Source organism: Cnephaeus nilssonii (assembly GCF_951640355.1).
Source record: "Cnephaeus nilssonii genome assembly, chromosome: 11".
Lineage (NCBI taxonomy): Eukaryota > Metazoa > Chordata > Mammalia > Chiroptera > Vespertilionidae > Cnephaeus > Cnephaeus nilssonii.
This window is the reverse complement of record NC_137082.1, coordinates 6,976,480-7,001,932: the sequence shown is the minus strand read 5'-3', so window position 1 is coordinate 7,001,932 and position 25,453 is coordinate 6,976,480. Positions and strand designations below refer to the sequence as shown.

The 25,453-nt window shown below is 43.0% G+C and overlaps 2 protein-coding genes across 6 annotated transcripts; one reads left to right on the top strand and one right to left on the bottom strand.

The window, feature by feature from the left end:
* Positions 1-15,385, bottom strand: AURKA (aurora kinase A). 3 transcript variants are annotated; one of them, XM_079783728.1, is made up of 9 exons: positions 14,453-15,385; positions 10,847-10,893; positions 9,755-10,034; positions 8,297-8,351; positions 6,783-6,974; positions 5,762-5,900; positions 3,204-3,352; positions 720-894; positions 1-577 (listed from the first exon to the last, which is right to left on the bottom strand). In XM_079783728.1, exons 1-9 carry the CDS (start codon positions 14,679-14,681, stop codon positions 392-394), a joined length of 1,452 nt encoding a protein of 483 aa, XP_079639854.1. In that variant the 5' UTR covers positions 14,682-15,385; the 3' UTR covers positions 1-391. The 3 variants fall into 3 exon arrangements, with proteins under 3 accessions (XP_079639854.1, XP_079639856.1, XP_079639855.1); XM_079783730.1 differs by lacking the exon at positions 14,453-15,385 and adding an exon at positions 13,912-14,017; XM_079783729.1 differs by lacking the exon at positions 14,453-15,385 and adding an exon at positions 13,699-13,809 and having other exon boundaries at positions 8-577.
* On the top strand, positions 13,947-25,164 carry CSTF1 (cleavage stimulation factor subunit 1). Of its 3 annotated transcripts, none has more exons than XM_079783727.1 (6): positions 13,947-14,085; positions 15,934-16,134; positions 17,508-17,785; positions 17,935-18,132; positions 18,619-19,009; positions 22,456-25,164. In XM_079783727.1, exons 2-6 carry the CDS (start codon positions 15,966-15,968, stop codon positions 22,713-22,715), a joined length of 1,296 nt encoding a protein of 431 aa, XP_079639853.1. In that variant the 5' UTR covers positions 13,947-14,085; positions 15,934-15,965; the 3' UTR covers positions 22,716-25,164. The 3 variants fall into 3 exon arrangements, with proteins under 3 accessions (XP_079639853.1, XP_079639852.1, XP_079639851.1); XM_079783726.1 differs by lacking the exon at positions 13,947-14,085 and adding an exon at positions 14,161-14,255; XM_079783725.1 differs by lacking the exon at positions 13,947-14,085 and adding an exon at positions 14,210-14,334.
* Positions 25,165-25,453: the final 289 nt, after the last annotated feature.

Sequence of the window (25,453 nt, the reverse complement as noted above, 5' to 3'; positions counted from 1 at the left end):
TTGACCAGGTGAGGCCACCCAGCAGGTTCCACACCCACTCAGGTACCTGGGAGGTTATTTATTGCACGGCTCCTGAACTGACCGGGTCGGGACAGAGGGGCCATCTGCCCACAACCAACTCGGAGGTCACCTTCCACGAGGACCCTTAGTCCACTTGGGCTGCAGGGCGGCTGCACTTGCACCTTGCCTCCGGAGGATAAAACCAGTGAAGCGATCACGATTCTCATGGCTACTTGCGCTTCAGTGTCATGTTTATTGAAGTGGAACTTTCTATACTTTTCCTTAGCGCTGCGGATTGCGAGCAGGCGGTTGGTAGTAGATTATGTCAGGAATGTGTTTCTGACCAATGACACAGCAGCCCTGGCTCAGAGGCTCTCCCCCTGCAAGACTCTTAAGATTGCTTGCTGGTTGATTCTTTAGATTTTTGGCTACCTGATGGTTTTGAGGAATTTGCTGTGATCCAGGGGTGTTCCAATACTTCTTTCAGGGTCAGCCTTTGGTTGGGGTTATGCATCAAAAGTCTTGAAATCAGGTCCCTGGCCCCCTCTGGTACAAAGTCAGGGAATGTGAATTCAACCTGGAGTATAATAAGTGACAGGCAGTCACAAAACGTGATTTAGAGAGAACAGTACAAACATTCAGACAGTAGCCTCAAGGGCAGGCTGAGAAGGACAGGAAGGGTTCTAACAGGTGCTGGGTCCCTTCCAGTTGTGTCTTACCCGAGATATCCTTTTGTAGGTCTCTTGGTATGTGCTTGCCTCAAAAGGAGGCTTCCCAACTAAAAATTCATAGCAAAGAACTCCAAGGCTCCAGAGATCCACCTTCTCATCGTGCATCTGGCCTTCAATCATCTCCGGGGGCAGGTAGTCCAGGGTGCCACAGAGGGTGGTTCTCCTGGAAACGAGGGAGGTGCAGGTTGACGCGCTTGTTTCTGTGATCACAGCAGCTGCTAAAATCATCAACTACACTACCACTGACTGAGTGCTCTTCCTAGGCCAGATCCTGTGCTCGGAGACAGGTGCTGTTATAAATCTCCATTTTTTGACAGGAAACAGATTCAGAGAGCTGGATAAGATCACAAGGCTAACAAACAAGCCACACCCCAAATATGTCCAACTCCAGAAACTCCTTAAATGATGTAAAAATAAGAAATTTTAAGTACCACTGCTATATAAAGGCAGCCATATAAAGTTCTCTGTAAATACAATGTAGCATTTCTTACATGACAGATATGCTAAGAAGCTTAAGAGACAGGTGACATTAATGACAAGAAACTAAACTGTCCCATTGTGACAGCACATGCTGCCTTCTGATTCAGCACTGGTACAAGAGACACTAAAATTGGAGGGCGGCCTATGAAGTATTCTTGTTAAAAATATTCTTCAGGCCCTTTGGTCCAATTTCCAGCAAATACAGAGGATGAAGGACAAAGCTAAGTGTCACCACATGCAGAACAATCCATTTTAAATTGTGGGGCAACTGGTCTAAGTTTAGATGAAAGAGACACAATCAAATATAGTGCATGGCCCTTGGTTAGATTCTGATTTAAAAGAACAGCTGTAAAATTTTGTGGACAACTGGAGAAATCTGAACATGGACTAAATATTAGCTATTACCACAGTCACTAATTAAGAGTGCTGATGGCTGGGACTAGACAGGACAACACATCCTTATTTTTAGAAGGTGCACACTGAAGTGCTTGAAGGATAAAGCATCATGATGTATGCAACTTATTTTTGAAGGTTCACCAAAAAAGTAGACACAGCCCATATGGCAAAATGTTAACTGTTGACTGCAGGCTCTGGGCAGTCAGGTGAGCGATCAACTGCAATTCAGCATCTCTGTATGTTTCAGGGAGTTTCCAAAGGCTGGAAATAAGCTGATGGTGGCAGACAAACCTGGAGCAAAGACCGTGTTGATGTTTGCTGCTTTATATTAATTATGCTTTGCCATCGAAAAGCTTATGCTGGGTCATGCCTGGAGCCCAGCGAGCACATAAGTGTTCACTCAACTAAATGGTGACTGGAGATTAAGGAGCCAGCTCCCCAGACAGTCAACCCCTCTCATCACCACTGAGATGAGGCAAACAGCACCCAATGACCTGGGAGCCCTTATACTTATTAATGTTTGGGAGGTAGGGCGAAGTGACCATCAACATTTACACAAATGTCCTTTTCAGAAAAGGGTAAGTTATCTTTCCTGCCACGATGATATCACTGGATAGTTAAGGTATAGTTTTAGACCTGTCATGCCATAAAGCCTACAATTCTTCATCATTTGCCTCAGCAGGTGCCAACAGCATCCAGTGGTGATAGACAACCAGATTTTTTAAAAAGCAGATTCGATGCATTGCTAGAAACAATTTACAAGTGGTGGGTAATAAAAACAAAGCTCACCCCATCCCATGGCACCTATTTAGGCTGTACAATTTCTTTTAAATACTAGATTTCTTAAATTAAAAAATAAAACAGTTATTTGGATTTTTTAAGTAATCTGGCTATAATTTTTTAAGCCCTACCCCAAAGTGGACTAACTTCTATCAGTAAATGCATGCTTGTAAATGTTCTACTTCACATGTGATTTCAAAAGCTTATTTAAACTCAAATTAAATTTAAAGGAGTATAGAACTTTGCTCTGGTTTGCAAAGTTCACTTAAGATTTAAATTGTTTCCTTAGGTTGATCTCTCTGCTTTAATTTTAAGAGAAAACAAGAAAGGACTGTTCTGTTGATGACAGCAGACCAAAGAGCATCTTTAACCACCACCCTGAAAGTTCCCTTCAAACCCATTTGGTTGTTGGAGTTCCCGCAGAACTGCCCTCAGATCCAGACCTTGGCAGGTGCTGCCCCAGAGAACTTGTCGTAGTATGTCAGGAGTACTCCCCTCTACACATCCTGTACCTCTTCTCTGTCATATACCTGTCCTATCTGTTTACTTATCTGTCCCATTCATTAGCTGTTAAGGACATAAACTGTCTTTAATCCCAGGCCTAGGACACAACAAATAGTCTAAGTGATTGCAGAATTAAAATGTCCTGGAAGACACTATTTTACTATCGGGGCCTAAATTACTCCAAAGTATTATGTCAATTACCTGTCCCAATTGAGCACAACACCTATGCTTAGGTACTTTACTATCTAGCTCATGCTTGGCCACTGGGGCTTTTGCTAATAACCCCAACAAGTTCCTCATAAAGTTACATACCTGGAGGATGGGGCGTGTACGGACCACCCAAAGTCTGCAATCTTAAGCTCTCCAGTTGATCCAAGGAGCAGATTCTCTGGCTTGATGTCTCTATGAATAACTCTCTTTGAGTGGCAGTATGATAAGGCATTTGCCAATTCTGTGATATACTATCAAAAAAGTATTAAAATTGGTGTTTTAGATTTCATATAACAAGTTAATTTTAGACATCTTTTCTGAAAGAAAATCCAACATAGACTTTTTAACATGTTTTGTAGATTTTTAAAGCAAAAGCTAGAACCAATTGATGACTCAAAAAAACAAAAAAAAATCAATTGAACCAAATTGGTGTTCTGCATGAAGTACAAGTTATTCAGCGCAAGGTTATTTGCTAACACAGCAGATGGGACATCGAAAGACAGGAAAAACAGTCATGGGCTATAACTACATCCCGACATGACAAATTATGGCCCAGCAATTAAGAGAATACTGAACAACCAGTACAAATGAGGGAGTCAGACATAAACAATTTTTTCAAAACACCAAAAAAAATCTCTCAAGTACAGTCAATTCCCATTTTTAAATCCAAGATCAATTTGCAACAAAAGAATTTGTTTGAAGCTAAACATTTGCACTAAAAATATGGGGGGAGGGGAGTAAATAATCCTGAACAATAAACAGAAACTAGAAGCAGGTGTAGTATTGGCATGTTAAATTCAGGATAAACTAATTCATTAGTCAGCTTAAAAGTCCACAAGCAGTCAGTCCTTTTGTTAGTTACCACCTCAACTGAAAGATCTCACAAGTCCAGAATGTGCTTTAACATATAGATAAGAATTGTTATTAGTATACTGAAAAAATATATTTAGCTCTGACTAAAGTTTGAGAAGGCTTTGTTTTCCAAAAGCTACTGCTAAGCAGGACTGAACATTATTCCACACCAAAAAGGTTTATTAAACAAATGGGTAAAAACCAAATGTAATTATCAGAAAAGACATTTTTCACTGTTTCAGCCAAAAGCCCAAGACCAAAATTTAGACGATAATGAATTGAAAGTAAAGACAGAAACTCTTCTACACATTAGAATTGCAGAGGGCAATGGGCTTTCCTTTCAGTAAGTGAAGGGATACAGTGAGGTATGTCCATACCATGAAATATTATTCACCAATAAAAAGAAATGAGCTATGTCAACCCCTGAAAAGATACAGATGAATCTTAAATGCACACACCAGTTGTTTCCCACACGAGTAGCTGGCTAACCATTCTGATGCCACTATCCATGTACACAAGCATTGAATAATTAAATGGATGGAAGATGGTGGAGTCCAGGTTTCCCAACACTGGAGTGGGAGGTTACAGAAAAGCAAGGGGGGTCAAATGATCCCCACGGTAATGGACATGTACTTTGCTTAATACGATATAGATGGATAAATGTAGATATACTAATAGATACATGTATACACACACATTAGTTTACACGTGCTTCTTGCTCTCTGTCAGCTGAAGTAAAGACACCCAGTAGCATGAGCACACCCAGAACCCAGATCTTGGTTTCTAGTAACACACTGCAATAAAAGGAACCGGGGCTCCTGGGAGAAATGGTAATTCTAAGACTGGGATAGGAAATACACAATATGAGGCTGGAGCATCTAGTAGTGTCAGAAAGCTTAAAATAAAAAACACTGCACACCCACAATGATGAGGAATGTCAAAAACACAGGAACCAGTGAAAGAGCTCCCAGTGGACAAAGCTGGAACAACCTGAGCAACAAAATAAAGTAGTATGGATTGTAACTCCAAGTATAAAATACTGATGAGTTCATATTAACAAATGACTCAGTAAATACATAAGGAGAATTCAAAATAATTTTTTAGATGTCTTCCCCACAGGAGGTGGAACATAACCCCCACTGTTTAGTGTGGCTGTGCATAGAGCCTTCCTTTGAAGGAGCACAGTATGGAAAGGGAGAAATGTGACAAACACGACCTCGGCCAGGTGATTAAGGCCAACACCCACCAGGATAAGTCGGTGTGAACCCTTGATATGGAAGGAGAACACGTTTTACCTCCATGATCTTCTCAAACACCCACTGACCTAGTCTAACCATAAGAAAAACTGAGGAAATCTGAATAAGTATGAACTTCAGTTAACAGTGATGTATCAATATTTCTTCAATTAAAAAAAGAATATTCATTAGTTAAGACGAATGTACCATACTAATATAAGATATTAATAGGAGAAAGTGTGTATTACTAATACAGAAAATAGATCTGTACTATCGTCATAATTATTCTGTAAATCTAAAACTATTCTAAAATAGTTCATTTTAAAAAAAAAAGCAACTATTTATATACATTTCCACAGAAAAACAGCTTTGAAAACAAACCAGCCTCAACATTCTACCTGGTACCCAATTTTAACTGTATATATGGTCCAATGATTGATTTTCCACCTCAAATATTCGATCCTTTAAGCTATCAGTGCATTAAAAAGATCCACTCTACTGCACTGGAAGGCACATGACCATGCAGGACAGGCAGGGGACGTGGAACTGTCTGGACAGTAAACAAGCACTTACAGTAGCAGTTCTCTGCTCATCAAACCTGGACAGTTTCTGAAGTTCTCTATAGACAGTTCCAAGAGTTGCATATTCCAAAATGAGGTACACTCTGGTGGCATCATGGAAATAACCATACAGCCTGAGAATGTTTGGATGCCTGCAACAAAGGGTGAACACTCAACACCTGGTTTTAAAGTAGATACAAGACATGTGCTCAACACCAAACAAACCCTTTGTGTAAAACCGGTGGTAAAAGCTGGTTCTGGTCACAGGACCCTCCTCCTCACACCCTAACTTGAGAATCTGAAACTATAGACTTCACTCTAAGAAAAATACACATATCCACATATCAGTTTACATGCTTTCAAGATATTCATGGACCTCAGGTTTACCTAAGACTAATCTTTCCTTCCTTTAAGCTGCCTTTATTCTTAGGGGGGTGGGGGGGAAACTCAGCTAAATATCAATTCCCTGCTAATTAAAAGAAAGAGACACGGCATTCCCATAGTAACTGGATACCGAATGCTACAACAGATATAAAAGCGGTCTTCAAGAATGACTAATGTGTGCTGCTGAGGACTCCATGCAGCTGAGAGCACAGCCATCAGAGCCATCAGTCCTTCTCAACCCCAGCCAGGTGTTGCCAAGTAGGGATACAGGCATGATACAGACAGATTTTTAAATCTGAATGTACCTAATTTTAAAGTATTAGCAACTGATTCAAGTTTGAAAAAAAACACCGGGAAAAAAAAAAAAAAGACTCTGGCCAAAGTCAAGCCTGCAAACTGTTCACAATTCAGAGTAAGAGGTATCATTCCCCATATTATCCATCCAAAAAAATCACTCCATTAACATAAACATCCAAGATATTTTTCAGGCCCACAGCATGTAAGTCTAGAAAAACCTTTGGAAAATGACAAATTCCATCTCCGTCTGCAGGACGATGAGGCAGGCAGGCCTTCTAAGAAGCAGTTCAGTCATTTATCTTCATCACTTGGAGTTCTGTGCACCACTCTTTGGAAGATCCCTGAAAACTCACCTAAGGTGGGACTGTATTTCTACTTCTCTTCTTATCTGATGCTCCACGCCTGCTTTCTCCAGCTGGCTTTTGAATAAGACTTTCAGAGCCAGGATGAACTTGCTCTGTTTTTCCCTCGCCAGGTACACATTTCCAAACTTTCCTTTACCCAGAGGGCGACCAATTTCAAAATCTTCCAAAGTCCATTGCCTTCTAGGAAAAAATGTGATCATTTTAAAATATCAAGAAAACAAATCTCTTCTAACAATTAATGAGTAGTAGACACACCCTATATATAATTTTATAGTTATTGTTCAGAATGTACCATCTGCCAGAACCAAGACAATACCACGATTAATGAGGCACCACAGACATTAAGTCCCCCACACCCCCACCTGCCTGCCACTGGCTGTGAGTCACTGACCAGGAATAATGTAGACATTAGTGCTGAAACACTCAAAGGCATTTCAGAAGGCATACAACCTATTAACAACACTAAGCCCATAAGAAGGATTAGGTTACGGAAATGGCCAGGGAAGAATACCTCCGAACTATCTTGGGCTTCTTGCAAACTAACCACAGCCTCCTCTCCTGAACCCCTGGGAGATGCTAACACTCTCAGGGGTGGAGAACCACTGGTAAAGCAAGCGGGATGGATTCCCACAGGGCATTTAGTGGGGGAACCATTAGATTCTCAGAAAGTCTCCACTAAGCAGCTAAAGCAACCTACCACGTTCTAGAATCTAGACAATTCAGAGATTGACAGCAGGCTTTTAGAAACTATCTGGGGAAGATATCATAGCCATACTTTGTTATAAAGAACACAGTAATTCTATGAACACTGTCAAAATACTCATACAATCTATATACAGTTCTACAACATGACCCCGTTTTTTAAACAAACTTGCATATATATATATACATGTATATATATCCTACCTAATAAAATAGTAATATGCAAATTGACTGCACCTTCGCTATGCCCAAGCCACGCCCACCATGCAAAGCCACGCCCACCAGCCAATCAGGGCGAGTATGCAAATTATCCAACAAAGATGGCGGTTAATTTGCATACGCTGAGGGAGGGAGGAGTGAAGACTGAAGACAACTTAGAAGGAAGAGGGAGGAAAAGCGGAAAGCAAGAAGGCTGCCAGAGGGAAAGCCCAAGCGGGGCGCGGCAGGGCGGAGTGGGGCAGAGCGGGGCGGGTGGCAGCGGCATGCGGGTGCAGGCGCTGCGGCCACAGCGGCCGCTTGCAGGATTTTTCCTGCAAATGGGCTACTAGTATATGTATATTAATAGAACACAAACCATATAATTCACATAAGCTTTTTCTAAAGTTGAAAAACTTGAGTCCCTAAGTTAACATCCATCATTAAAATCCCTCTTTCTTTTATAATTAGAAACATTTATATTTTCAAAGTTACTATATAAAGGCCTCTTTACTTTTTAAAGAGTTCCCAAAATTAAATTTGCAGTTAAATGGTGTTTTCTAATAGAATGATAGCACAAAACTTCATAAATAAGTAAAGCTTACTTTTTCGATTCTTCGTTTTTCTGTTTTGAAGCCACTTCCTTTTCAGAATTCTTTCCTACACAGAATAATTTAAAAACCTGTTTTTAGGATAACTATACAGAATAAGTTAAAAACCTGAGAACAGAAATAAATCAAATAATGGTCATCAAAATATTCATGACCTGGCCATTTTTAGTTTTCTTTATAGAAAAGGACTACCACAGCGTAAGCCGACTGCACCCTGTGAAGTTCACAGATTTCTAGAATAAAGATGAGCAGACACGTATAGTTAGGCCTTACAATAACGTGAAGGCTTGAGACTGAGGATTCTCCCCAAAGCCTGTTTCCAAATGAAGAGCTTCTCAGGCAGCACAGTCTTCCCATTCAAGACAAGCTCCCCCTGGTCCCCTTTCTCCCATGAGGTGGGACGGCCAACTGTCCATGTGCTGCATACAAATAAGATCAACAATGTGCACCCAAACTAAACCACTACCTGCCTTTCACTCTACTCCTTGTCAGGGGAAACACAGAACTAGAAGCCACCAATTCAGCAAGATGTACGACAAACCAATGGCACAACAGGGTGCTAACGTCGCTATTTCACCAGCCAGAGACTGTGTGGGACGTTGCCTCTTGTGTTTCTCTGGCACTTTGAACTCTAGCAGCAGCACAGCATGGTCTGCTCAGATATTCGAATGCAGGGCCCAGCTGGTTTTTCCTTCCATGGTTCACCATCTCAGCTCATGCCATCAATATAACCAGCCTCTCCATGTCCACTTTACTTAATGCTTCTGCGTCCCAGCTTCCTCCTCTGTAAAACTGGCTTAATGACTCTGACTACCTTCCTTGAGTGGTTTCGAGGACTGAAAGACAAGGTGGATGAAGAAAGCACTCATCTCAGAGCCTACTGTGTGGACACTCAAGAGATGGTAAATAGGAACCATTACTATCCACCCTGCCTCTCTTCCCCCCTGCCCCCTCCCCCCCCCCCCCCCGAGTTCAGGCCTCCCTACCATCCTGCACCCCTGGGTGCAGCACTGCTACTCTGATGCATTCCACACTCCAGATAAGCTCTCTACAAGGCACGTCAGTCCCTCCTCTTCTCACAAACCTTTCAGCAACTTCCCAATGCACAGGGGATGAAGCCCTACTACTGAGCAGCACCAATAGTGCTCACAGTGACCTCGGCCCGGCCTGCCCCAGCCCACCCCCTTACCCCCGATTTCCTCCATGCTATGAACCTTGGAACTTGGTTCCTCAAATGTACCATGAGGGTAGGAACCAGGTCTTCTTCCCACAGGCCTGGCCCACAGGAGAACTGTGACTTCAACCTGACATCAAATTTCCTCCCCAATCTCAATAGAAATGATATAAAGGCTAGGACTCCAAACAATATAAAGTACAAGTCTATACACTTGCCTTTTTTTTAAGCTAACTAGAAAGCATGACTACACAATGAGTCTCAAAAAGCTGATTTACCAGGGGCTGGTGGCTGGGGCTGCTCGCTCTTTTGCGTATTATTCAGTGGTCTGGACACAGGGCAAGGGCCACTGGTTGCCTGCAATTGCTTCTGCTTCAGATTCAGAACCGGTTTATGGCTGGAGACAAGCTTTTGTGCTTTTGAAGGAACTGGCTGGGAGGAATTCGAAGGACACAAGACCCGCTGAGCCTGGCCACTATTTGCAGGTAACGGATGCTGAGAAGGAAATGGCTGCGTCACCAGAACACGTTTTGGACCGTCACCAGATGGAATTGTAGTCTAGGTTAGGAGGGAAAAATAAAAGAAGCTTCAAGGTCTTCATAAACAAAAGCTGGATATCCTGAGAATTTGCTTCTGGTATGACAAAATAATGAGTGTCAGGGTAAGAGATGGAAGAAAAAAGCTATTTTAATCAGCACTTCTAAAGGACAAGGTTAGTATATGGCTAAAAGGAATACCTGAATGGCACTTCCTAACCCCTCCCTGGCCCCACCCTGAAACCATGCTCCCATAAACCAATGTTCACTAACTAAACTTCCATTTAAAGAGGAAGACAAACACTTCCTAAGAATTCAGTGACTTGGGAATTATGATTTAGCAAAAAGCTGCAATACAGAAACTTTACTAGTGTACCAAAATCCCATTTGCTCTGAAATGTCTTTGATGATACGTGTTTAGAAAAAAATGGGGGGAAAAATACATCTGACCCAGAACCCGGCTCAAAGTGGAGTCCTAGGAAACAAGCACTGACATCTGTTTTGACGTTCCTCTGAACTTACACTCCCGGAATTGAGACCAAACCAAACCATGGCAAAGAAATTAATTTCTGGCCAGCAAGTACAGGCAAGCATTAGGCTCCTATTGTGTACATTATGCTGCATACAATGGAAAATACAGACTTGAAAAGGTAAGTATAAGACAAAATGGAACAAAACAGATACAGTGAGAGATTCAACAAAATGTTCCTGAATGCTGAGAAAAGTGGTCTAAAGTTACAAATCCAAAGTGAAGGTGAGAAGAATTCCAGATAGAAGACGGATCTCCATTTGGGTTTTATAAACGTGGCTGAGATTACAGATTATTCAGTTTACCTTAACCAGCCCTGAAATGCCGTTTTCTTTAGCTTTGTCCATGATGCCTGAAAAGAAAAAAGAACCTTTAATTTATACCTGTTATGCTAGATCGGGGTCCTAGCCTCAACATCACAGAATTTTGCACTTTTTCTTTGTCCGAATGAAGCTGACAAGAGGGCACTGTTTTCTCATGTGACATAATGTTCAGGTGTGGGCCTTTCCCACAGACCAACCTCTCCCCTGGTACTCTGCACTGCGTCCCATCCCGTCCCAGCCAGTCTCCTCCCATCACCTCCCCACCCTCCCCTCCCCTTCTTGGTACTCAATCTTCACTCCTGAACTGACTCGTCCCTCTGCTCCATCATCTCCTCTCAAATGGATCACTTCCATCAGTGTTCAAGCCTCCTTCTACACCTGCTACCTTCATAAAAAAAAAAATTATCTTTACACTCTAACTGAACTCAAGCTATGACCACATCTCTCGCCTCCCCTTTCAACAGCAAATCTCTCTGGAACAGTTGTCCACACTGATCATCTCTACTACCTACTACTTCTCTCATCCTCCTTGAGCCCACTCCCCTTAGTCCACTTCATAACTAGCCCCTACTGTCCAATCCACAGGTCAGTTCTCTGCCGCCATCTTACCTGCATTCTAGGCAGCATGACAAGCTCACTCACTCATTTTCCACTCCTTTCTTTACTTAGCTTAGACATAGGCCTACCAAGTCCCAGAATGTGGACCCTGACCACCTCTCTAACCATTATCTCCTCTTGTCTATTGCACACCAGCCATATAGAGATCCTTCCTTTCCTCAAGTCCCCTGCCACAGGGCCTTTGTACTTCCTGTTTCCTCCACCTATAAAGCTCTTCCCCCAAGTAGAAGTGTGGCTTGCTCCTCCGTTTCATTCAGTCTCTGGCCAGATGTTCCCTTTCAGACCATCTTTCCTTTATTTTCCTTCATAGCCCTTACTTAGCATCTTCCATAACATTACTTGTACCTGTTTACTGTCTCCCCAGACTCAGATATCCAGCTACCTACTCAATATTGCCCTCTCCCCCCAAAAAAAAGTAAGCTCCATGAGAGCAAGGGCTTAGTTCCATTTTGTTCAAGGTCTCCCGCAGAACATGCCCAGCACACAGTATGTACACCAATGTTTGGGGAATAAATCAACCCAATAACAAAGCAAATCAATCATAAAAATAGTTTATAACATTTACTAAACCCATCGAGTCAGGCACCCACCTATCAAGTAAGTAGAACATAAACAAGAAAGTAGAAACCTTTCTGTTATTTTTCTTACCCAGTGCTCTCTGAATTCCAGAATCTAATCAGAAAGCACTCCCCACCCCAAGCTCTCACAGCCATTTCATCAATATGCAAATCACTCCACCTTGGAGATGGGGCTACTAAGAGTCTAGAGTCTTCATATCAAGCAGTAAGTTAGTAGAAACCATAGACAAGTGATGAAAATATATGCTTGTTTATGCAAATGCTAATTTCTCACAGGCTCTGCTTTCTTCACTTTCCCTAACAATCACAAGCACCACACTGAGATCACAGGGGCCAACGGACATAGAGTCAACAGTCTTCAACAAAAACTACAGACAATTGCTCCAATTTAACAAACTTCTCCTTCCCAGGAAGATTAATAACAAACAGAACAGAGTAAGATTCTGATCCAGAAATTCTGGAGAAAGCTCCAGGAAGACTGCTGCTCAGGAGGTTCTGGTCCAGGCCAGGGTCAGGAGTCACATGACCAGATGACCTTCACAAGAATCCTGCAGTTCAGACCCGGAATCCTGCTTTCTAAACAGGAAAACTGTTAGACCTAACACTGTGGGTCTAGACTTTTCCTTCTTTCATGGAACCTACTAATGTCACCGCACGAATAAAGAAGAGTGGAGAGGAAATCAGTGTTGAAGAGACTTTAATTCAACCAAGGAAAGTTAAGCAGACGTGAAAAGTCAAGCGCAGCAGCTACATCCACACACCGTGAGGAGGGTTAGAAATAGAGATGGAAATAGAGACCTCCAGGCCCAACCCCATACCCAACAAATCAGATGCCGCATTTTAACCACATCCCCAGATGACTAGCATGCGCTGGTCCACATCACTAGTTCTCAATGAAACACCAGGATCACCTGGAGAGCTTGCTAAAAGGAAACACCTGAGTCCCACCAAGCGCTTCTGATTCATCAGGTGGGTCTACACGGTTAACAAGGACGCCCCGGAATCCCGATACGGGCAGGCTACGGTTTGCAAAGCACCAGCCTACCCAGGGTGGCCTCTTGGAGAAGGTTAATCATTTATTCACACACTCCTCCATCCAGCCCAGGACAAGGGCCTTCCCTGGCTAGTCCATCCCCCTCCCCCCCAGTAAACCACACCCATTTCGTTCACTATTGGAAGTTACCTTGCTAGTTCGTCGTCTGCCTCCTCACCCCCACTAGAACCTAAGCTCCAAGGCAGCAAAGACCTCCGGTCTGCTTTCTCACCCAGGTGCTCACCGACTACGAGCATCCCATCAGAAAGCACCCCCTCCTGCACCCCCCACCCCCACCCCCGCCCATCCATTCCGGGTGTTTAAGACACACCAAGCGGAAGGACGCCTTAGTACCCAGGAGCGGACGGGAGGGCGCTGGGAAAGCGGGGATGGGGGGAGACGGAGGTCAGGGAGAGGGGATGGGAGGACAGAGGACACGGGACCGAGGGACGCCTTCTCCCCCCGACTCTTCCCTAGCCAGCCCCGCGGCCCCACCGCACCGCCCGCTGCCCTCCCACCCGTCCGGCTGCCCGCTCGAAGGCCACCCAGGCCTGCCGCCCTCGCCCTCCCGCCTCACGGAGCTGCCCCCGCCCCGGCCTGGACACCTGCTGGCTCCGGCCTCCGACCCGAGGCCGCCGAGTCCTCCGGAGAGCCGAGCCGTTAGGACTCAGAGAGTCATTTTAAATAGGAGTTAAACTCTCTAGTCCGAAAGCCGATTGGCCTGGGCTAGAGAGGCGCTGCCTTCTCATTGGTTCACAGCCCGCGCGACGGCCCGATCAGGTCCAAGGAAGGCGGACGCAGCGCGCAGGCGCACTTACTCCGTAAGGCCCCGGAAGTGGCGGAGCCAACGACCCGCCGGACCCGTGCGGTCCTAGCGCGAGCGCTGCTCTCCGGGTGGTGACCTTTGTCTGTGACACAGAAGCCTCTTGGCGTCTGTGCTGTCGCGTAGGAGACAAAGGCGGAGGAGGTGAACGAACCTCTCGAAGGTGCCAGTAAGTAAGATGGCGAGACAGGCGGGGCCGAGTGGGCCGATCGACAGCGCAGCGCTCGGCGCGGCGTCCTTTTCGCGTGCGCAGTGAGTATGCGCTCGGAGCGATCGATCGGGCAGGAGTCGTGCCTCCATTTTTGTAGAAGAGCGGGAGAACGAGAGCTGCACTCGCGGGTACCGGGGGCCCGGGATGTGCGCAGAGCGGCTGGAGCGGTCGGGCTGGGGCCTCTAGGGGGCCACGGGAAGGACTGGGGTGAGGGGAAGGGGTGAATGTGAGCGGGGATGAGTGCGCGCTGACTTGCCAGGCTGGGCCTGCTTCCTCCTCTTCAAAGGCCTCGCTCCCTCCCTCCCTCCCTCCAGCCCTAGTTCACCTCTGTGCCGCGGTGGTAGCGGAGCGCACAGCGAGGGGCCGTCTCCTCTCCCGGTCCTTCTTCCAGCACCGGGCGTAACCAGTCCTGGTTGGGTTCTTCTATCCTCCGGCCTCGGCGTCCTCATCTGCAAATCGGGGGTGGTCATTAGGCGCTTACTAACCCCGCGAGCCCGCGTTCTATGCGTTGAGAACGGAGCTCGGCCTCTCTTCTTTTTAATCTCTCTGTACATCCCATAATGCTCCTGGCATGCGTGAGGAGACCGGATGGGATGGCAGTTAAGTTCTGGGCTCTGGTGTGGACAGTCCTGGAGGCCACTTTCATCTTGGACCAGTTACTCAGCCACGTGTTTCAGTGGATTTCTTAACTTGTTTGATTTAGTTTCGTCATCTCTGTTGTGTCCTAGTGCTGTCTACACAAGCATAGAATTATATGCATTTGCTTCCACGTGTACTTATTAAGTCCATTGAATGAATTTATGCAATGAGCAAATGCTGCCTTATAAAGTGCTCAGCATGGTGTCTGGCAAGTGCTTAATAAATGTCAGCTGTTGTTATTAACACCCATCAGTACAGCGCTTTAAGAACTCGGGCTCTGGGGTCAAGTAGCCTGGCTTAGAATCCAGGCTTTGCCATTTACATACAAGCTGTGTGATCCTGGGTGAGTTAGACCTCTCTGGGCTTCAGGTTGCCCGTCTCCTTAACAGGATTAGATGAGGATTTAATGAGGTCATGCGTATTAGTTGCCTACCCGATGTGTGTAGAGTATATAGCAAGGTTTCACAACTAGTGCCTGGAGCATTTAGACATCTGTAAATCCATCTAAGTGCCCGACCGTTCAGGTTTTGCCTCCATCTTTTTTTATTGTTGTTTTGGCCATGTTATTTGCCAATATTTTATTAAGCAATTCACCTTTTCCAAAGCATTCAACTTGATTAACTTTTCATAGCACAATAGGTGTTTTGCCCTCATATCTTGATTTATTACCTAAATATATAATTTAACAACCTCAATTGCTTCAAAACATGTATTAAGACTGATATAACTGATATTAGTAAACATACATTCAGCTAGTGCAGTGGTTGGCAAACTCATTAGTCAACAGAGCCAAATATCAAGAGTACAACGATTGAAATTTCTTTTGAGAGCCAAATTTTTTAAACTTAAACTTCTTCTAACGCCACTTCTTCGAAATAGACTCGCCCAGGCCGTGGTATTTTGTGGAAGAGCCACACTCCAGGGGCCAAAGAGCCGCATGTGGCTCGCGAGCTGCAGTTTGCTGACCACGGAGCTAGTGGAAACAGTAGTGTCTAGACATATAACAGCTGAGGAACCTGATCTCAGGCAAACAAATCATTGACCAAAGATAACGCAGGTAGTTGAGCTGGGATTTGAGCCCTGCTAGTCAGATCCAATTTCTGTGTTGCTTCTGTGATTTACTGGTGCCTCTCTTCTTCACCATCCACCTTTTTTCTCTTTTTGCAGCTAGCAGAGAAATTGTTTTCCTCTTCTCCAAGATGTACAGAACCAAAGTGGGCTTGAAGGACCGCCAGCAGCTTTACAAGTTGATCATTAGCCAGCTGCTCTATGATGGCTTCATCAGCATTGCTAATGGCCTCATCAATGAAATCAAGCCTCAGTCTGTTTGTGCACCCTCAGAGCAGCTCCTGCATCTCATCAAACTAGGTAGCTGTGAATGCAATTCATTGATCCCTTGACAAGGTTTCAGATGTTCTCACATATCAGAATTTTTCAAGATTATTTCCACTTCTTTAGTGTAGTACGTGTCAAGTACAGTGCTCGATACTGAAGGAGATAGCATAGTCCCGATTATGAAGACTTCGAGCTGGTTCTAGCCTCAGGATCTTTATGCAAATTATCTGGACCCTTCAGTCATTGGATTATTGACTCTTCAAGTCTCAGCTCACATTGTCATCCCAGAGTCCTTCTTACCTTTTCTAAAACAACCTCACTACTATCCCCATGCCCCCCCCCACACACACACACACTCTTAATCTAACACACAGTCCCATTTCCTTCCTAGCACAAGTACTGTCTGAAATTTTCTTTAGTGTTTTGGGTGGTTTCCCACACGATCTATACCTCCCCCCACAAAAAAAATAAATAAATATGGCAAGCTCCTCAAAGATCAGGACCTTTTCTTGCTCATTAGTATGTCCTGGTGCTTGCCTCGGTCATAGAAAACACTCAGTGAAATATAGAATTATCAAACCTGTTTATACCTGCTGACCTGGCAGTGCCAGTTGTGAGAATTTTTGTTTTAAGAAGTGAAACAACTTTATGCATGGAGAAAGGTCCAGAAGAATTTATACAACCATGTTAACAGTATCTCTGGGTGATACAGGGTCATTTTTTATTTTTTGGTTCATCTGCATTTTTTAATTTTTCCTATGCTAATAAACATTGTTTATATGATGTGTGGAGCTTTTTAAATTTAAAACATTCTTGATAAACTTCAGTTTATTTAACATTCTTTCAGATATGTTTCACTAGTGTTAATGTATGTGACTTAATGAGCTTCAGAGTTCATATTAACAGATCTCAGCACTAACGATGTAATATGGAGTAGGAAAAATGAACAATTTACAGAACTGCTTTTTTGTTTCTGTAGTTGTAGTTACATAGAACATTTTGGAGGCAAAAATCAGCAGAGGTGACTACTTACTGAAGCCTGGCCTTCTACAACCTATGTTCCCTTACAGTGTGGTCACTGCATGCACCCTGGTCAGTGTGCCTAGTTTCGTAAAGTATAAGTGTCATGCACCTCCAAGAAGTAGTAAGGTTGATATGGCAAACATCTTTCCCAGTATAGATCCTAAACTTTGTCTTGGCCTTATTTTTTAAGGAGAAAGAACCATTGTTTTGTTGTTTCATTTGTTTATGCATTCATTGGTTGATGCTTGTATGTGCCCTGATGGGGGATTGAACCCGCAACCTTGGCATATTGGGCAACACTAACAAACTGAGCTACTCAGCCAGGGCCTGTGTTGGCCTTTTAAAATAATATTTTTCATGCCCTTAATTTTTATTCCTTTCAGGAATGGAAAACGATGATACTGCAGTTCAGTATGCAATTGGTCGTTCAGATACAGTTGCCCCAGGCACGGGCATTGACCTGGAGTTCGATGCAGATGTCCAGACCATGTCCCCAGAGGCTTCAGAGTATGAAACCTGCTATGTCACATCCCATAAAGGACCATGCCGAGTAGCTACCTATAGTAGAGATGGGCAGCTAATAGCTACTGGGTCTGCTGATGCCTCCATAAAGATACTCGACACAGAAAGGATGTTGGCTAAAAGTGCCATGCCAATAGAGGTAAAAACCCCTGTAACACTTACTATCTGCCTTTGTTCCTTCCTGGGAGAAGGAGAGAGTAATTTAAACCAGCTTTACTAAGCATAGGAACAGAGTGCTCTGTGAGTTAGATCTTACACTTTGCGTATCTCCTTATCTTACTGATCTAGGTTATGATGAATGAGACTGCACAACAGAATATGGAAAACCACCCAGTGATCCGGACTCTTTATGACCACGTGGACGAAGTCACATGTCTTGCTTTCCACCCAACGGAACAGATCCTTGCCTCTGGTTCAAGGGATTACACTCTTAAGTTATTTGATTATTCTAAACCATCTGCAAAAAGAGCCTTCAAGTACATTCAGGTTAGGAATGTTTGGGAAGAGCTTTACATTTTTTCCTAAATACAGTGAGCTGTTGTATGGCTATTCTCTTTTTAGAAGTAATCTCAGTGATCATACATAAAAGGAGAGTATAGCAACAAGGATGTATGCCACAGGTGGCACATGGCTCAGATTCCATTGGCACGTGGTTCACATGTTGTCGTGTGCCCACATCCTCTGGCAGGTTGGCACTGCTACAGAGTCCCATTTCACTCTAAAGGTTGCAGATCCATTTGAAAACAAAACAGTCACTTCATTAAAGTCACTTACGGTAATAAAAAGTTACTCAGTTAAAACTGTCAGGTATTTGCTGAAAGTCACATTTGGTACCTTAAAGTAATTTGTTCTTTCTCATACCTGACCCATTGTTTAATGGATTCTTTGCATCATCCAAATATTTTCTACATTTCCTCTGGAAATAATTGTCCCATAGTTGGTCATTTAATGTTAATGTCTCTGTCCTAACAGGAAGCTGAAATGTTACGCTCCATCTCTTTTCACCCTTCTGGAGACTTTATACTTGTGGGGACTCAGCATCCTACTCTTCGGCTTTATGATATCAACACATTTCAATGTTTTGTCTCTTGCAATCCTCAAGATCAACACACCGATGCCATATGTTCTGTTAATTACAACCCTAGTGCCAACATGTATGTGACTGGTAGCAAGGACGGCTGCATCAAGTTGTGGGATGGTGTCTCGAATCGGTGCATCACAACTTTCGAGAAAGCACACGACGGTGCTGAAGTTTGTTCTGCCATCTTTTCCAAAAATTCTAAATACATTCTTTCAAGTGGAAAAGACTCTGTAGCTAAACTTTGGGAAATATCAACAGGACGAACGCTGGTCAGATATACGGGTATGTGAGAAATTGATATTACTGAACACTTATGCATCATTTTACAGTTTCAGATAAGGGAAACCAAGGCTTAAACTAGGTAGGGCCAAATCATTTAGCCAACCCTATAGTTCGTAAGAGGCAGACCTGGAAATAGAGCCCTAGTTTCTTACCTTTGCTTTTCTCAATACATTAGAGCTTAACTAGATCTGATTCCATGCAGGTAGCATTTGAGAACTGGTGGTCTATTTGCAGGCTGACCGCCTGCCCTCTTCTCTGCAGTCCAGAGAAAAGCCTCCCTAAGTGTACACATTAAGGACAAAGAAGGCTGAGAGGGAAGATCTTGGCCCATTCCTAAGTGAGCAGAGGTAGCCCCCAAGGGAGACCACAAGTGTTCTGAATTGAACCTAGATACAAAATGGGTGCTTCAGACAGAAAAAGTTGTTCTTACGCTTCTCGTTAATTCATGTAGGCCTCTAATTGGTAACAGTTGTGGCTGTGAGCTCTCTGATGAGATTTAAATTTATCCTTTCACAGTAGTCTGTTCAAGTCTAGCTATTTATAGTGAGTGTTGTTAAAATATTGTGTTTCATTTTTCTGTTCCTGTAGCAGCAAAGGCTGTTGTGTGGTAGAAAACCTCCAGTAAACTTCAGCTAGTCTCCTCCTCTGTGAGATGCTTGTGTCATGTGCTGAAATTGCATGACTAACCTAAAAGCTCCCAAAACTGTTGAAAGGGGCTCTGCTATGGTGTTAGCATTGCGGAGAAAATTGAAGAGTTGGTGAGATCTTAACCACTAGAGGGCAGCATAGTAGATTTAGCTGTAGATTTAGCTCCTTCAAACCTGAGTTTGCTTCCTGCTGTCTTTCTGGCTTCTGGTACAACTAGCAAGTGTTGGGAAAAGTCATTTTTATTGTAGTTCTTGGTGACTTCATTGAGCACTTACTGTTCTATAAAGCTTGTTTGAAAGATATTTGATTATTGCTATGAAAAGACTGTGTGTGTGCTGCAAAAAGGGAGGTATAAAAGTGATCAAGTAAAATGGGAAAACTGCCTGGCCGGCGTGGCTCAGTGGTTGAGCGTTGACCTATGAACCAGGAGGTCACTGTTCGATTCCTGGTCAGGGCACATGCCCAGGTTGCGGGCTCGATCCTTAGTAGGGGGCATGCAGGAGGCAGCTGACCCATGATTCTCTCTCATTATTGATGTTTCTGTCTGTCTCTCCCTTCCTCTCTGAAATCAATTTTTAAAATCTTAAAAAAAAAGAAAAATGGGAAAACCTCCTCCCTCTTGAGAAGGTACACCAAACTGCTGACAAAAATTTATTATATTTGGGTTTTTTTGGTTTTTTTAAATATATTTTATTGATTTTTTACAGAGAGAAAGAGAGAGGGATAGAGAGAAACATCGATAAGAGAGAAACATCGATCAGCTGCCTCTTGCACACCCCCTACTGGGGATGTGCCCGCAACCAAGGTACATGCCCTTGACCGGAATCGAACCTGGGACCCTTGAGTTCGCAGACCGACGCTCTATCCACTGAGCCAAACCGGTTTCGGCTGGGGTTTTTTTAATGAATGTTCGAAATGTTTTATGGTTGGTTTTGGTGGGCAGTTGGGAGTTGATTTTAAATAAGGTTATACTGAATTTATATGCAAATTTCAGTTTTCCTAATTCACAGGTTAAAACCCTTTGTGTCAGCAAATTTAGATCTGTTTCCAGTTTTAGTGTTTAGTTAGAATTATCTATAATAATAGAAGAATATGCTAATTAGACCGGATGTCCTTCCAGATGAAGCCGGGGCTGCAAGGGAAGCCCAGGTCCCCTGTGCCAGAGGGAAGCCGGTGCCAGCAGCCGGGGGGAAGGAAGGCCTACTCTTGCACGAATTTCAATGTGCATTGGGCCTCTAGTCTTAAAATAATGAAGGAAAAGAGAAAACTACCAAATTAACATTAGAAGTTTTGATGTTAAAAGTTAATTGAAAACACTGTAAACAAAATAAAAATGCTGGATTAGAGGGGAAATAGTCATAGCATATGTAATAGACACATGTTAGACATTGGTCAGTGAACATAAAAGATAAATGACCAACCTCACTGAAAACCTAAGAAATGAAAAGGGAGGTATCATTTTGTGCTCATCAGATTTCAGGAATTTAAAGGGTTGGTATTATCTAGTATTGATAAACATTTTAGTAAGTACATTGTTAAGAGTATCAATTAGTAAAATATTTCTGAAGGGCAGTTTGGTGTCACATATCAAAATTTTAAATATATATACAGGGTGAGGCAAAAAGTAGGTTTACAATGGTTCATATGAAAAATAATATAGTAATAATAATTCTTGTACTTGTACTTACAACTGTAAACCCACTTTTGCCCCACCCTGCATCTTTTGACCTACTATACTCACTCTTAGAAATTCAACCTAAAGAGATAGTTAGGCAGCATGCACAGGCACACATAAAGATGTCCACCCAACACTGTCTGGAGTGGTGGAAAGTTAGAGGCAGCATGAATGTCTACCAGAAGCCTCAAGTAAATTGTGTAGGAACAGTTGTTGAACAGGTTCTCCCTCATTTAATCCCCACAGCAGTGTTGGGGGTGCTGCTGTAATAATCCCCATGAAACAAGAGAATTAAGATGAAGTGAAGTAATTTGTTCAAGGTCACATCACTAACAAGTGGTGACCAGCTCGGACACCAAAGCTTGTATTGTTATTCATTACACTGTGTTCCCTTTTTATATGGTCTCCACTACTGACTGTGGAACAAAACAGCATGTGATGTATGCTCTGATTTATAAAATTTCAAATGAGTACAACACAGATATGTGGGAAGGATAATCATCAAAATAATGACTATGGGTGTAAAATTATCAGGCAGTTTTTATTTTTTATACTTTATATAGTAGTTTAAACAAAATATATCTTTTTCATGGTCATAAAAAAGCATAAAGCTGTCTTTTGGAGAGTAGATGTTCCTACATCCCAGTAATTCTAGTCCTAGGAATTTAATTCTAAGGAAGTAATGTGTTCTGAACAAAGAATGTTTACCATTGGATACAGACTAAATGCCTAGCAGGAAAAGAATTAAGTAATGATGTTTCTAAACGATGGGATACTTTGCAGACAGTAAAAATGATGGAAAATGTACCCAACAGAAAGTTGGTTTAAACCGATAGAAAAGACATATGATGTGGCACCAGATTGTTTTGTTTTTTAAAAGGTTTTTATACCTCAAAGTGCATCACAGTTAACAGTTGCCTAAGGGATTGGGCCCAGAAGTGATTCTTTTTCCTACTTAAAAGAGTTCCCAAAATTGCACAATAGATGTGTAATAATTTAGCGATTTTAAAATGCTCTTTTTATATCTATGGGATTAATAGCCAAAGTAGAACAGGCAGAGTAAGGGTCTAAGGTGTGAACTTGTAAAGCTACCCTGGCCCTTACCCTCTCGGTCTGTGCGCAGGTGCTGGCTTGAGCGGGCGGCAGGTGCACCGGACACAGGCTGTCTTCAACCATACAGAGGACTACGTGCTGCTGCCAGACGAGAGGACCATCAGCCTGTGCTGCTGGGACTCGCGCACAGCTGAGCGCCGAAACCTGCTGTCCCTGGGCCACAACAACATCGTGCGCTGCATCGTGCACTCGCCCACCAACCCCGGCTTCATGACCTGCAGCGATGACTTCAGGGCCAGGTTCTGGTACCGGAGGTCAACCACAGACTAGAGCCCCCCGCCTTAAATAGGGTTCTTTTCTAGAGGACCTTGCCCCTCCCTCCCCTCTGTCCCGTCAACCAGCCTCAGTAGAAAGTCATGGTACCATCTTTGGCAGTCGGGCTGCCAACTCTACATCCTTCTTGGATTTGTACAAAAGGGTCTTTTTTTACCTTGATGTGGAATCATGGTGGAAAAAGTGGGAAACGCAGACCCCCTGCTCTGCACTCACTGATTATTACAGTGTGATTTTCATCGGTTTTGTAAATACAGGACTTGCCATTTCTCTGAACTTGATCTTTTGAAGAAGGGTAGAGTATTAAAGTGCTTTCCAGATCTCGGGTGGATCTGTCCTGAGGAATTCTCATTGGGCTCTTTTGTCATCTTCTGTGCCTGCTCCACATCTTCTCTGTGTTTTCCTTTCAAAATGCCTTTTGACAGATAAGTAGGCATACCCTGAGAATCGAGTTCCGTGCCCTATTAAACCACTTTAGAGAATCAGTTCTCTGAAATGACGTCCTGATAATAAAGCTCAGACATGCAACTTTACTGTTACACATTTTCACTTCAATAACATAACGGCCAGTTTTCCTGAGATTTACAGGAGCATCTTTCATCAGACCTCCCACATTACCTTTCATACCTGCAGTGCTCGTCTTCAGTAAATGCATTTCCCATCAAATGACGCCATTTGAGGGGAAGCATAGATTTGGAGATTCTATCCAATCTAATTGGAATTAGGTGGTCCAACCACTGCCCTCAGGTGTTGCTTGTCTTCATGAATGGTTAATATTGATAGGCTTTGTTCTTATGTAACTTTAAATCTTATTTTTCAGCCTGAACCTTAACTACTCATCGTGGATGCACAAGGCAACTGTGTTCTCAGAAGATTTTTGCAATTAACTGACTGATACAAGTTTTCTTTTTTTTTTTAAATTTTTTTAGAGGGTGACAATATTTCTCTGGATTGAGCTCTAGCTGGGTCAAAGAACCCAAACTCCCCTCACTAAGATATCTTTGGTTTATATTTATCCCCAAATACAAATACCTCATGATCTGGGTGGGAGCACCTAAAAATATAACCTGGGAATATTAGGTAAAAAGAATGAAATAGAGTAATGTAATTGTCTTATGTTACAGGAATTATAAAATCTGATGTTTACTGCATAAAAATTCTGCTTTAGTCATCCTTAAGGATTATTTTAATTCTTTGTAAAATGATTTTAAGCATTCTTAACGAGTTAAATCACAGTTTTTCAGATTTACAAAGACCTATATTTTGTGCTGCATAGTGAGTAAACTTATTTTTATTTTATGTCCTGACTCCCTGGTATTTGAACTAGGACATCAAACGGTGCTGCTTTTGTAAGATTAAAAGAGACCAGTTGACTAGGAACAAAGATAACCAGTTCTACCAAAAAAATTACCGAACATGGCTTGCCACTTATTTTTCTGGCTTTTCTTTTGCTTCCAACCTGTGAAACTAAAGAAGAGGTTGGCGTTTCCACATTGTTCTGCTCTGGCACACGCCCTGGGATGCCCACTCTGCACTCCACATGTAAGTCCTGCCGGATCCTTTTAACTGTTCGTGAATTAAAATACTAATACCCACTTTTTCCAGTTTTTGGAATAGTCTCAGCAATGGATCTATAGTTTCAGGACTTCTGTTTACAAGATCAAGATACTTTTTTGTGTTTCCAAAATGAACTTTCTAACCTGAGTTGTTTTTTTTGGTTTTTTTTTTTTTTTTTTCATTTAAAAATTACCTTAATGTTTTGAACTGGTATAAATGCCATGAGTATTTCATGAACTTGGTATCTGCACATAATTAATTGTACCCCACCACCCTGGCATTCAAATGGTGAATAATACCCAGTCAGGATAAGAATTTAAAACTATGTTATTTTTTAAAGATATGTGATTTCTAAAATAAACATTTTGTATATAATGATAATTTAAAGCTAATTCATTTTTTTGGAGCTTGCTTGCTTTAAATGTTTTTGTAATTATGGCTTTGAACTGTTACTTTTCACACTTTCTTTAGTGCTTTGTTCTGGAAGTCAGGTTTTTGTAGTTTAATCACCTTTAGCTGTGTATCTTTGCTCTTCTACTCTACAAATTTAAAAACTTGAGTATAATTCCACTTATTTAGGTCATTCAGAAAAACCTGCCTTTTGCCTTAAGCATTGGTTTCCCTTGTTGTGGGGGGGTGACGTGCTAGGTAGGAGGGTAGCCTGGGGAGGGAGGGGAAATAGATAGGAAGGCAGCCTTTCCTCTTTGAGGCCTCAGCTTCCTTTTCTGTGATGAAAGAGCTTCATCAGAACCATCCCCAACATGCACTTGAGTCAGGGAAGCTTCTTTTATAAACACATCTTCTATTAGCCTATCTAATAAAGATGGAATATGCAAATTGACCGTCACTTCACGGTGAAGATGGCGCCCACAGCCAATGAGGGAATATGCAAATTGATGTGACAAAGATGGCGGCAGCATGGCAACGACACAGGCGTTCTGCCCCGAACCGGCCACTCCCGGCCTCTGGGCAGCGCGTGAAGGCGGAAGGTGGTTGGCCAGAGCGAAGGCCCAGGTCCCAGGTGCTGGCAGCCAGGGGAAGGAAGGCCTATTCTTGCACGAATCTTCATGCATTGGGCCTCTAGTTCTATATAATAAAAGGGTAATATGCAAATTGACCGAACGGCAGAATGACCAGTTGCTGTGACACACACTGACCACCAGGGGGCAGATGCTCAA